Source organism: Molothrus aeneus, unplaced genomic scaffold (assembly GCF_037042795.1).
Source record: "Molothrus aeneus isolate 106 unplaced genomic scaffold, BPBGC_Maene_1.0 scaffold_252, whole genome shotgun sequence".
In the NCBI taxonomy this organism is placed as follows: domain Eukaryota; kingdom Metazoa; phylum Chordata; class Aves; order Passeriformes; family Icteridae; genus Molothrus; species Molothrus aeneus.
In genome coordinates, this window is record NW_027098916.1 from 136,883 (window position 1) to 149,110 (window position 12,228).

General features: G+C 58.4%; 1 protein-coding gene across 1 annotated transcript; it reads right to left on the reverse strand.

Annotated features, from left to right (window-relative positions):
* Positions 1-139: 139 nt before the first annotated feature.
* On the reverse strand, positions 140-12,207 carry LOC136569810 (uncharacterized). The gene is made up of 2 exons (XM_066570173.1): positions 12,203-12,207; positions 140-1,324 (listed from the first exon to the last, which is right to left on the reverse strand). The coding sequence occupies exons 1-2, from the start codon at positions 12,205-12,207 to the stop codon at positions 307-309; spliced, it is 1,023 nt and encodes a 340-aa protein (XP_066426270.1). The 3' UTR covers positions 140-306.
* Between the last annotated feature and the right edge of the window lie 21 nt (positions 12,208-12,228).

The following is a 12,228-nucleotide window of genomic DNA, read 5'->3' on the forward strand; positions in this document are numbered from 1 at the left end:
GGATGGAGGGACCGGGATCGGCGGGGATGGAGGGACCGGGATCGGCGGGGATGGAGGGACCGGGATCGGCGGGGATGGAGGGACCGGGACCGGAGGGGATGGAGGGACCGGGGCTGCAGAGGGGATGGAGGGACCGGGGCTGCAGAGGGGATGGAGGGACCGGGGTCAGCGGGGATGGAGGGACCGGGATCGGCGGGGATGGAGGGACCGGGGTCGGAGGGGATGGAGGGACCGGGGACCGGAGGGATCGGGAAGGGAAGGGAAGCGCCGGGAATGCGGAGATGCCGGGTCTGGGGTCGGCGGGGATCAGAGGGGCCGGGACGGGGGGGATCGGGGTCGGTGGGGATGGAGGGACCGGGAGCGGAGCCGGGGATGCGGGGAAGGAGCGAGCGGGACGGCGAGGAGCGGGATCGGAGCGAGCCGGGACGGCGGGGACGGAAAACCGGGACAAGGGAGAGGTGCGGGATGGAAAACCGGGATAAAGGACGGAGAACCGGGAGGCGGGAGAGGTGCGGGGAAGGAAAACCGGGACAAGGGACGGAGAACCGGGATAAGGGAGAGGGGCAGGGACGGAAAACCGGGATGCGGGAGAGGTGCGGGAAGGGAAAACCGGGATAAGGGAGAGGAGCAGGGATGGAAAACCGGGATAAGGGAGGGAAATACCGGGATAAAGGAGGGAAATACCGGGATAAGGGAAAGGAGCGGGGATGGAAAACCGGGATAAGGGAGGGAAAACCGGGATGAGGGAAAGGAGCGGGGATGGAAAACCGGGATAAAGGAGGGAAAACCGGGATAAAGGAGGGAAATACCGGGATAAGGGAGGGAAAACCGGGGCGCGGGAGAGGTGCGGGATGCGGGGAAGGGTCGGCGGGAGGGGCCGGAGGGAGCCGGGATGCGGGAACGGAGGGTCCGGGGTGGGAGAGAAGGAAGAGGAGGAAGAGGAGGAAGAGGAGGAGGAGGAGGAAGAGCGGAGCGGGGCAGGGGAGAGGGAGGAGAGAGGGACGGGGCAGAGGAGGAGGAGGAGGAGGAGGAGGAGGAGGAAGGAAGAGGAGGAGGAGGAGGAGAGGAGGGAGCGGAGGAAGGTGAGGAAGAAGAGGAGGAAGAGGAGGGATAGAGGAGGATGGAGGTGAAGGAGGAAGAGGAAGGAGGTGAAGGAGGAAGAGGAGAAGGGGATGAGGAAGGAAAAAGGGACGGAGGAGGAAGAGGAGGACGGGGAGGAAGGCGGGAAGCGGAGCCGGAGGGAGCGGGGAAGAGGAGGAAGAGGAGGAGGAGGAAGAGGAGCGGGACGAAGGCTCCGGGGCCGCGGGCCGGCGCCGGGGCCGGGCTTTAAGTAGCGGCCGAGCGGGGCCGGCGGATCGATGGATATAATTTTCCTCAAACTCGGAAAATAAAGTTCATCGCTGATCAAATTTGAAACCAGCTGCGGCGGCGCGGCCCGAAATGGGCTTCGATCGGGGGGGGGGCGGCGGGGGGAACACGGGGACCCCCCCCCGGCGGGAGGGACACGGGGGGGACACGGGGGGGACACGGGGGGGACACGCCCAAAGTGACCTCGGAGCGGGGGGGGGGGCCCGTCCCAAAAATGCGCGGGGACCCCCCCCCAAAAAACGCGGTGAGAGGGGTGCGACCCCCCCCACCCCAAAAAATGAGCCCCAAAATACGCGTGACCCCTCCCCAAAATGTGCCCCCCAAAAAATGTGTCGCAAAATACGCGTGACCCCTCCCCAAAATGTGCCCCCTAAAATGAGCCCCAAAATACGTGGAAACCTCCCCAAAAAATGTGTCCCGAAATGTCCCCAAAACAGCCGTGACCGCCCCCAAAATGTCCCCCAAAATAGGAGTGATCCCCCCCAAAATATCTCTAAAAATGTCCCCAAAACACCCGCCCCCCCCCAGAAATGTCCCCCAAAATACGAGGGATCCCCCCCAAAAAATGTCCCTCGAAATGTCCCCCAAAATGTCCCCAAAACAGCCCCTGACCGCCCCCAAAATGTCCCCCAAAATAGGAGTGATCCCCCCAAAAATGTCCCTCGAAATGTCCCCAAAACAAGGGTGACCCCCCCAGAAATGTCCCCCAAAATAGGAGTGATCCCCCCCAAAAAACGTCCCTCGAAATGTCCCCCAAAATGTCCCCAAAACACCCGGCCCCCCCAAAAAAAATTCCCCCCAAAATGTCCCTAAAATGCCCCCAAAACACGCGGCCCCCCCCCCGAAAAACGCTGTGAGAAGGGTGCGGCCCCCTCCCAAAAAAAAATATCCCCTCAAAATGTCCCCAAAATACGCGTGACCCCCCCCAAAATGCCCCCTAAATACGAGTGACCCCCCCAAAAAATGTCCCCCCAAATGTCCCCAAAAATGTCCCCCAAAATGTCCCCAAAACAGCCGTGACCGCCCCCAAAATGTCCCCCAAAATATCTCCCAAAATGTCCCCAAAATGTCCCCAAAATGTCCCCCAAAATCTCCCCAAAATACTCGTGACCGCCCCCAAAATGTCCCCCCATTGAGGAGGGGGGGGAATTTGGGGGTTTGGGGGGGTTTTGGGGGGATTCGGGGGTTTTGGGGGGGATTCGGAGGTTTTGGGGGGATTTGGGGGGATTCGGGGGGATTCGGGGCTTTTGGGGGGGATTAGGGGGGGTTTTGGGGGGGATTTGGGGGTTTTGGGGGCCATGGGAAATTGAGGGGGTTTTGGGGGGGATTTGGGGGTTTTGGGGGGAATTCGGGGGGTTTTGGGAGGGATTTGGGGGGATTCGGGGGTTTTGGGGGGGATTTGGGGGTTTTGGGGGCCATAGGAAATTGAGGGGGTTTTGTGGGGGGGTCCGGGGCTCCATGGGGGGGGGTCCGGGGCTCCATGGGGGGGTCCGGGGCTCCATGGGGGGGGTCCGGGACGGATCCATGGGGGGGTCCGGGGGTCCATGGAGAGCTCGGGGTGCCCGTGAGGGTCCGGGGGGGGTCTGGGGGTACCGGGGGAGGCACAGGGGGGGGTTTGGGGGCTCGGGGGGGGCTCGGGCAGGGTTGGGGGGTTCTGGGGGGGGTCCAAGGGGGGGGTCCGGGGTTCCGGGGGTCCTGGGGGGTTCCATGGATGGGTCCGTGGGGGTCCAAGGGGGGGGATCGGGGGTTCCGTGGGGGGGTCCGGGGGTGCCCGTGGGGTTCCGGGGGCGCCGATTTGGCACGGGGGGGTTTCGTGGTGGGGTTTTTTGGGGGGGTGGGTTTCTCCTGGCGAGCCCGTGGGGGCCCATGGTGGGATCCGGGGGTGCCCGTGGGGGTCCATGGATGGGTCCGGGGGTCCTGGGGGGTTCCGGGGGGCGCCGGTTTGGCACGGGGGGGGTTTCGTGGTGGGGGTTTTTGGGGGGGTGGGTTTCTCCTGGCGAGCCCGTGGGGTTCCGGGGGGAATCCGGGGGTGCCCGTGGGGGTCCATGGATGGGTCCGGGGGTCCTGGGGGGTTCCGGGGGCGCCGATTTGGGACGGGGGGGTTTCATGGTGGGGTTTTTTGGGGGGTGGGTTTCTCCTGGCGAGCCCGTGGGGGCCCATGGGGGTCCATGGTGGGATCCGGGGGTCCTGGGGGGTTCCGGGGGCGCCGATTTGGGACGGGGGGGTTTCATGGTGGGGTTTTTTGGGGGGTGGGTTTCTCCTGGCGAGCCCGTGGGGGTCCATGGGGGTCCATGGTGGGATCCGGGGGTCCTGGGGGGTCCATGGATGGGTCCGGGGGTCCTGGGGGGTTCCGGGGGCGCCGGTTTGGGACCGGGGGGGTTTGGCGGGGGTTTTTTGGGGGGTGGGTTTCTCCTGGCGAGCCCGTGGGGTTCCATGGGGGGGGTCCGGGGGTGCCCGTGGGGGTCCATGGTGGGGTCCGGGGGTCCTGGGGGGTTCCGGGGGGCGCCGGTTTGGGCACGGGGGGGTTCGCGGGGGTTTTTTGGGGGGTGGGTTTCTCCTGGCGAGCCCGTGGGGGCCCATGGAGGTCCATGGTGGGATCCGGGGGTCCTGGGGGGGTCCATGGTGGGATCCGGGGGTCCTGGGGGGGTCCATGGTGGGATCCGGGGGTCCTGGGGGGTTCCGGGGGCGCCGGTTTGGCACGGGGGGGTTTCATGGGGGTTTTTTGGGGGGTGGGTTTCTCCTGGCGAGCCGCGCGTGTGTTTTCGTATCTGTCTGGCGCGGCGGAATTATGAAAAATTCGCCCATCGACAGCGCGGCTCAGGCTCGATTAGGGCAGATGGGACATGACAGCCCCCGATCAATACGGGCCCGGCCGCCCAAGTGTCAAGTAATGAATCAATTTCGACTAAATTTTCCATTTTTCAGGGGCCGTTCGGCGAGAGAAGAATATCCTCTTTTGTAAAGATATTATTATCGATTGCGGCGGCAATTTGACATCAGGGGTAGTTAATTCCACTCAGAATAAAATTGAAAACACTTGAGAGGGAGAGCGAGGGGAGAGAGGGAGAGAGAGAGAGGGGGAGAGGAGGGAGAGACAAAGGATGGGGGGAGAGGAGGGAGGGGGGAAAAGGGGCGAAAATGGGGGGAAAAACGGGGGGAAAAGGGGAAAAAATGGGGTTGGGAGAGGGGAAAAGGGGGGAAAGGGAAAGGAGGAGAAAAGGGGGAATGGGGGAAAAAAAGGGAAAAAAGGGGAAAGGGGAAAAGGGGGAAAAAAAGGGCAGAAAATGGGGTTGGGAGAGGGGAAAAGGGGGAAAGGGGAAAAAAAAGGATAAAAGGGGGAATGGGGAAAAGGGAATAAAGGGAAAAGGGAAAAAGGGGAAAGGGAAAAAGGGAAAAGGGAAAAAGGGGAAAAGGGAAAAAGGGGGGGGGGAGGGATAAAAGGGGAAAAGGGAAAAAAGGGAAAAGGGAAAAGGGAAAAGGGGAAAAGGGGAAAGGGAAAAAGGGAAAAGGGAAAAGGGAAAAGGGAAAAAGGGAAAAGGGAAAAAGGGGAAAGGGAAAAAGGGAAAAGGGAAAAAGGAAAAAGGGGAAAGGGATAAAAGGGGAAAAGGGAAAAAAGGGATAAAAAGGGTGAAAGGGAAAAGGGGAAAAAAGGGGGGAATTCCTGAAATCCCTGAATCCCCCGTGCCGCATTCCCGAATCCTCCATTCCCGAATCCCGAATCCCACATCCCTGAATCCTCCGTCCCCCATCCCACATTTCCCGACCCAGCATTCCCGAATCCCCCATCCCACATTCCCGAATCCCACATCTCACATTTCCAGTCCCGCGCTCCTGAATCCCAATCCCACATTCCCGAATCCCCCATCCCGAATCCCCCATCCCGAATCCCCCATCCCAAATCCCAATCCCGAATCCCCCATCCCGAATCCCCTCAGCCCCCATCCCACACCATCCCGCTTCCCTCAGCATCCCAAACACCGAATCCCAAATCCCCCAAAATCGCCTGCGCTGCAGGGCTGGGATGACGGGATTTTGGGGTGCTGGGATTTTGGGGTGCTGGGATTTTGGGGTGCTGGGATTTGGGATTTTGGGGTGCTGGGATTTTGGGGTGCTGGGATTTTGGGGTGCTGGGATTTGGGATTTTGGGGTGCTGGGATTTGGGATTTTGGGATGTTGGATTTTGGGGTGCTGGGATTTGGGATTTTGGGATGTTGGGATTTTGGGGTGCTGGGATTTGGGATTTGGGTTGTTGGGATTTTGGGGTGCTGGGATTTTGGGATTTTGGGATGTTGGGATTTTGGGGTACTGGGATTTTGGGGTGCTGGGGTTTTGGGATTTGGGTTGTTGGGATTTTGGGGTGCTGGGATTTGGGATTTTGGGATGTTGGATTTTGGGGTGCTGGGATTTTGGGATTTGGGTTGTTGGGATTTTGGGGTGCTGGGATTTTGGGGTGCTGGGATTTCGGGATGCTGGGATTTTGGGATGTTGGGATTTTGGGGTACTGGGATTTTGGGGTGCTGGGATTTTGGGGTGCTGGCATTTGGGATTTTGGGGTGCTGGGATTTTGGGGTGCTGGGATTTTGGGGTGCTGGGATTTCGGGATGCTGGGATTTTGGGATGTCGGGCTCTGGAATGTCGGAGTTTTGGGGTTTGGGATATCGGGATTTGGGGGTCTGGAATCTCTGGATTTTGGGGTCTGGAATGTCAGGACTTTAGGGTTTGGAATGGCGGAGTTTTGGGTTCGGAACCTCGGGGTTTTGGGCTCCGGATCCTCCGTGATTTGGGACCTCACCTTTCGGGGCTGGCCCTCCCTGGGCTGCTGCCATCCCCGGGTTTGGGGTTTGGGGTTCGGGGTTTGGGATTTGGGGTTCGGGATTGGGGATTGGGGATTCAGGGTTTGGGATTTGGGGTTCGGGATTGGGGATTGGGGATTCGGGGTTTGGGATTTGGGGTTCGGGATTGGGGATTCGGGGTTTGGGATTTGGGGTTTGGGATTGGGGATTCGGGGTTTGGCATTCGGGATTTGGGGTTCGGGATTGGGGATTGGGGATTCGGGGTTTGGGATCTGGGGTTTGGGATTGGGGATTCGGGGTTTGGCATTCGGGATTTGGGGTTCGGGATTGGGGATTTGGGATTCGGGGTTTGGGATTTGGGGTTCGGGATTGGGGATTCGGGGTTTGGGGTTTGGGATTGGGGATTTGGGATTTGGCATTCAGGATTTGGGGTTTTGGTTTGGGGATTTGGGAGTGGGGATTGGGGATTCAGGGTTCAGGGTTTGGGATTCAGGATTTGGGATTGGGGATTTGGGGATTGGGGATTGGGGATTCGGGACTTGGGATTCGAGACTGGGGATTTGGGATTCGGGATTCGGGATTGGACATTCGGGATTCAGCATTTGGGATTGGGGATTTGGGATTCGGGGTTCGGGATTGGACATTTGGGATTCGGCATTTGGGGATTTGGGAATTCGGGGTTCGGGATTGGACATTCGGGATTCAGCATTTGGGATTGGGGATTTGGGATTCGGGGTTCGGGATTGGACATTCGGGATTCAGCATTTGGGATTGGGGTTCGGGATTTGGGATTCGGGGTTCAGGATTGGACATTCGGGATTCGGCATTTGGGGATTGGGAATTCGGGGTTCGGGATTGGACATTCGGGATTCGGCCTTTGGGGATTGGGAATTCGGGGTTCGGGATTGGGAATTCGGCACCCCCAGTCTCCACCGCACCTCGGGGGTTCCCTTTGGGCTGGGTTGGGGTCTCCCCCCTCTCTCTCCGCTCCGTGTCCTTGTCACCCCCGTCCCCCTTTCCCCCCTTTCCCCCCTTTCCCCCCTTTCCCCCCGGTCCCCCCCGGTCCCCGCGCCGCTCCCGCCGGTGCCGCCGCCGTTGTTTAATGTTCCAATTTGGAGGAAGCCAAACATTCAATCAGGCGGATTAAGCGCTTAATGCCGCCCATCGCTCACTGTCGCCGCCGCTGTCGCCGCCGCCGCCGCCGCGGGGACGGGACCCGGGACCACCGAGGGGTCCCCGGGAGGCGGGGGGGGCGCACGGAGGGCAAAGGGCGGGAAAAAAGGGACCCCAAGGCGGGAAAAAGGGACCCCAAGGCGGGAAAAAGGGACCCCAGGGTGGGCAAAAGGGACCCCGAGGCGGGAAAAAGGGACCCCAGGGTGGGCAAGAGGGACCCAGGGTGGGCAAGAGGGACCCAGGGTGGGCAAGAGGGACCCCAGGGTGGCCCCCTGAGGGACACCTCAGGGCCTTGGCACCCATGGGACACTGTGGGGACAATGTGGGACAAGGACAGACACCAGGACAGGGGGACAGGGGGACAGAGGGACAAGGACAGGGGGACAGAGGGACAGGACAGACACCAGGACAGACACCAGGACAGACACCAGGACATGGGGACAAGGACAGGGGGACAGGACAGACACCAGGACAGACACCAGGACAGACACCAGGACATGGGGACAAGGACATGGGGACAAGGACAGGGGGACAGGGGGACAGGGGGACAGGGGGACAGGGGGACAGGACAGACACCAGGACAGACACCAGGACATGGGGACAAGGACATGGGGACAAGGACAGGGGGACAGGGGGACAGGGGGACAGGACAGACACCAGGACAGACACCAGGACATGGGGACGCCGGTTCAGGGACTCGTGCTGGGGACCAGGGGAATTTCGAGGGGGGGGGGGGGGGGGCTCAGGGTCCGCCCCTCGCTCTCCTTAATTACCGCCAGGATTAATTAATGAATAAATAAATTAATTATTCATTCATTAACAGCCGAGTCCCTGCCCACGCCCCCTCCCGGCAAGGGGGGGCGGGGGGCTCTGAGCGGGTTCCTGGGGCCGGTTCCGGTTCCGGTCCCGGTTCCGGTCCCGGTTCCTGTTCCCGTTTACAGTCCTGGTCCCGGTTCTGGTCCCGGTGCCATTCCCGGTTCTGTCCCGGGTTAACCGCGTGTCCCAATGATCAATATTCCATTTCGGTGCTGATTCGGTCCCGTTCCCGGTCCCGGTTCGGTTCTATCCCGGTTCTATCCCGGTTCTATCCCGGTTCTATCCCGGTTCTATCCCCTTTCAGTGATCAATATTCCATTTCGGTGCTGATTCGGGCCCGGTTCGGTTCTATCCCGGTTCTATCCCCTTTCAGTGATCAATATTCCATTTCGGTGCTGATTCGGGCCCGTTCCCGGTTCTGTCCCGGTTCAATCCCGTTCCAGCCCCGTTCCAGTGACCAATATTCCATTTCGGTGCTGATTCGGGCCCGGTTCGGTTCTGTCCCGGGTTAACCGTGTGTTCCAATGATCAATATTCCATTTCGGTGCTGATTCGGTTCTGTCCCGGTCCCGGTTCTCTCTCCCGGTTCTGTCCCGGGTTAACCGTGTGTCCCAATGATCAATATTCCATTTCGGTGCTGATTCGGTCCCGGTTCGGTTCTGTCCCGGTTCTGTCCCGGTTCTATCCCGTTCCAGCCCCGTTTCAGTGATCAATATTCCATTTCGGTCCCGGTTCGGTTCTGTCCCGGTTCTGTCCCGGGTTAACCGTGTGTCCCAATGATCAATATTCCATTTCGGTTCTGTTCCCGGTCCCGGTTCGGTTCTGTCCCGGTTCTGTCCCGGGTTAACCGCGTGTCCCAATGATCAATATTCCATTTCGGTGCTGATTCGGTCCCGGTTCGGTTCTGTCCCGGTTCTGTCCCGGGTTAACCGCGTGTCCCAATGATCAATATTCCATTTCGGTTCTGTTCCCGGTCCCGGTTCGGTTCTGTCCCGGTTCTATCCCGGTTCTATCCCCCTTGCAATGATCAATATTCCATTTCGGTGCTGATTCGGTCCCGGTTCGGTTCTGTCCCGGTTCTGTCCCGGGTTAACCGCGTGTCCCAATGATCAATATTCCATTTCGGTGCTGTTCCCGGTCCCGGTTCGGTTCTGTCCCGGTTCTATCCCGGTTCTATCCCCCTTGCAATGATCAATATTCCATTTCGGTGCTAATTCGCCGCCGCCGGAGCTGTCAGCGGGTGATGGATGGGGGGCGGCGGGGGCGGGGGGGAAATGGGGCTGGGGGCACCTGGGGGGGGGGAATTGGGGCTGGGGGAGGATTTGGGGGGGTCCTGGGGGGGTTTTGAGGGGGTTTGGGGGGTCCTGGGGGGGTTTTGGGGCTGCCTGGAGGGGGCATTGGGGGGTCTGGGGGGGGTTTGGGGCGGTTTTCAGGGGTCCTGGGGGGGGGTTTGGGGGTCCCAGGGGGATTTTGGGGGGTCCTGGGGGGGTTTTGAGGGGGTTTGGGGGGTCCTGGGGGGGATTTTGGGGCTCTCTGGAGGGGGCATTGGGGGGTCTGGGGGGGTTTTGAGGGGGTTTTGAGGGGTCCTGAGGGGGTTTGGGTGTCCTGGGGGGGATTTTGGGGGCATTTTGGGGGTCCTGGGGAGGATTTGGGGGATGGGGAAGGGGAAACCCCCAGAGGGACCCCCCCAAAAACCCCCCAGGGACCCCCCCCAAATGGGGAACGGGACCCCCGGAATCATCCCGGAGACCCCCAAATTGGGGCAGGGACCCCCAAAATCAACCCCGGGACCCCCAGACAAATCCCGAAACCCCCAAATCGGGGTCAGGGACCCCCAAACCATCACCGGGACCCCCAAAACCAAACCCAGGACCCCCAAATCAGGGTTGGGGACCCCTGAATTGAGTCAGAGACCCCCAAAACCAAACCCAGGACCCCCAAATCCGGCTCGGAGACCCCCAAACCAACCCCAAAATGGGTCAAGGACCCCCAAAATCAACCCCGGGACCCCCCCAGACCAACCCGGGACCCCCAGACCCAACCCGAGCCCCCCCCCCAAATCCATTTCCCGCCCCCCCCCCCCCCATGATGGATGGCGTCGGCGGCGCCGCGCGTTAATTAACACTTGAGTTAATTAGTTCGGGCCCATTTGCGAGCGAAATGTTTTGATTTTGGGGAGGGGGCGGGGGCGGGCGGGGGGGGGTGTTTGGTGAATTTGCATTCGGGTGATGGATGGGGGGGGGGGCGGAATTTGGGGAGGGGGCGCGGACGGCGCGCGCGGGTGCTGCCCCCTGGCGGCCGAGGCGGGCGCTGCAGCCCCCAAAAAACCCCCCCAAAAAACCCCAAAAAACCCCAAAAAACCCCCCCAAAAAACCCCAAAAAACCCCAAAAAACCCCCCCAAAAACCCCCAAAAAACCCCCAAAAACCCCCAAAAAACCCCCCCAAAAAACCCAAAAAAAAACCCCAAAAAACCCCCAAAAACCCCCAAAAAAACCCCAAAAAACCCCCCCAAAAAACCCCCCCAAAAAACCCCAAAAAAACCCCCAAAAACCCCAAAAAACCCCCCCAAAAAACCCCAAAAAAACCCCAAAAAACCCCCCCAAAAAACCCCCAAAAAACCCCAAAAAAACCCCAAAAACCCCCCCCAAAAAACCCCCAAAAAACCCCAAAAAAACCCCAAAAAAACCCAAAATCCCAAATTCTAAACCCTCGAAACCCCCAGATCGCCCTCGACGCGCCCAAAATCCCCTTTAATCCGCCCAAAAATTCCTCAGTTTGCCTTTTTGTTCTTAAAAAAAATTCCCTTTTTTTCCCTAAAAACGTGATAATTTTAACCTCGAATTTTAAACTCTATCCCCCCCCAAACCCCCAAAAATCCCAAAATTCCCTTTAATCCACCCAAAATCCTCCGTCTGCCTCTCTTTCTTTAAAAAATTCCCCTTTTTTTTTCCCTAAAAGATGAAAATTCAACTCAAAGTTTGACCGTGAATCCCTAAAATTCCCTTTGATCCACCCAAAAATTCCTCAATTTGCCTTTTTATTCTTAAAAAAATTCCCTTTTTTTTCCCCTAAAAACGTGATAATTTTAACTCGAATCTTAAACTCTATCCCCCCCAAAAATCCCCAAAATTGCCGTTAATCCACCCAAAATTCTCTGTTTGCCTTTTTTTCTTAAAAAAATTCCCCCTTTTTCCCCAATAAAAGATTATTTTACCTCAAATATTAAACTTACCCCCCAAACCCCAAAATTCCCTTTTATCCACCCAAATTCCTCATTTTTCCTCAAACCAAGCCTTTTTTTTCTTTTTTTTTCTTTAAAAATTCCTTTTTTTTCCCCAAATGATAATTGAACCTCAAGTTTTGTCCTTATTTTCGCTCTCAATCCCCTCTTTTCCTCCAAAATCGCCTGATTTTCCCAAAAATGACATTTTTCCTCCCCAGAAGGGGCCCTTTTTTCCCAAAATAGCCCTTTTTAGCCCCAAAATACCCTTTCCTTTCCCCAAACCCCTTTTCTCTTTCAAAAACTGCATTTATTTAAAAAAAAATCGCTTTTTCTGCCCCAAAAATTACCTTTTCTGCCCCAAAAATCGCCTTTTCTGCCTGAAAATTCCCCTTTTTTTCCTCCAAAATTCCCATTTTCCTCCCCAAAAGTCCACTTCCCCAAAATCCCCTGATTCCCCCCAAAAATCTCCCTTTCTCCCCCAAAACTCCCTTTTCCCAAAATTCCCTTTTTCTCCCCCAAAAATCCCGAACTTCCCCTCGAGCCCGCCCACCTCCATATTAGGGCATAACCCCGCCCACAACCGACCAGCCGTGTCCATATTGGGCATGGCCACGCCCCAAACCCGCCCCATTATGCTACATCCTGCCCTTAACCACACCCACCTCATTAAAATTCATAACTCGCCCTCCCAGCCCCGCCCACAACCCCATATGAGGTTAAAGCCCCGCCCACAAACCCATATTTGAGATGGCCACGCCCCGAATCTATATAAGGCGATGGCTCCGCCCACCGACGCAATAAGGCGCGTTAAACCCCGCCCCGCATTACGTCATCACGCAGCCCCCGCCCATCGC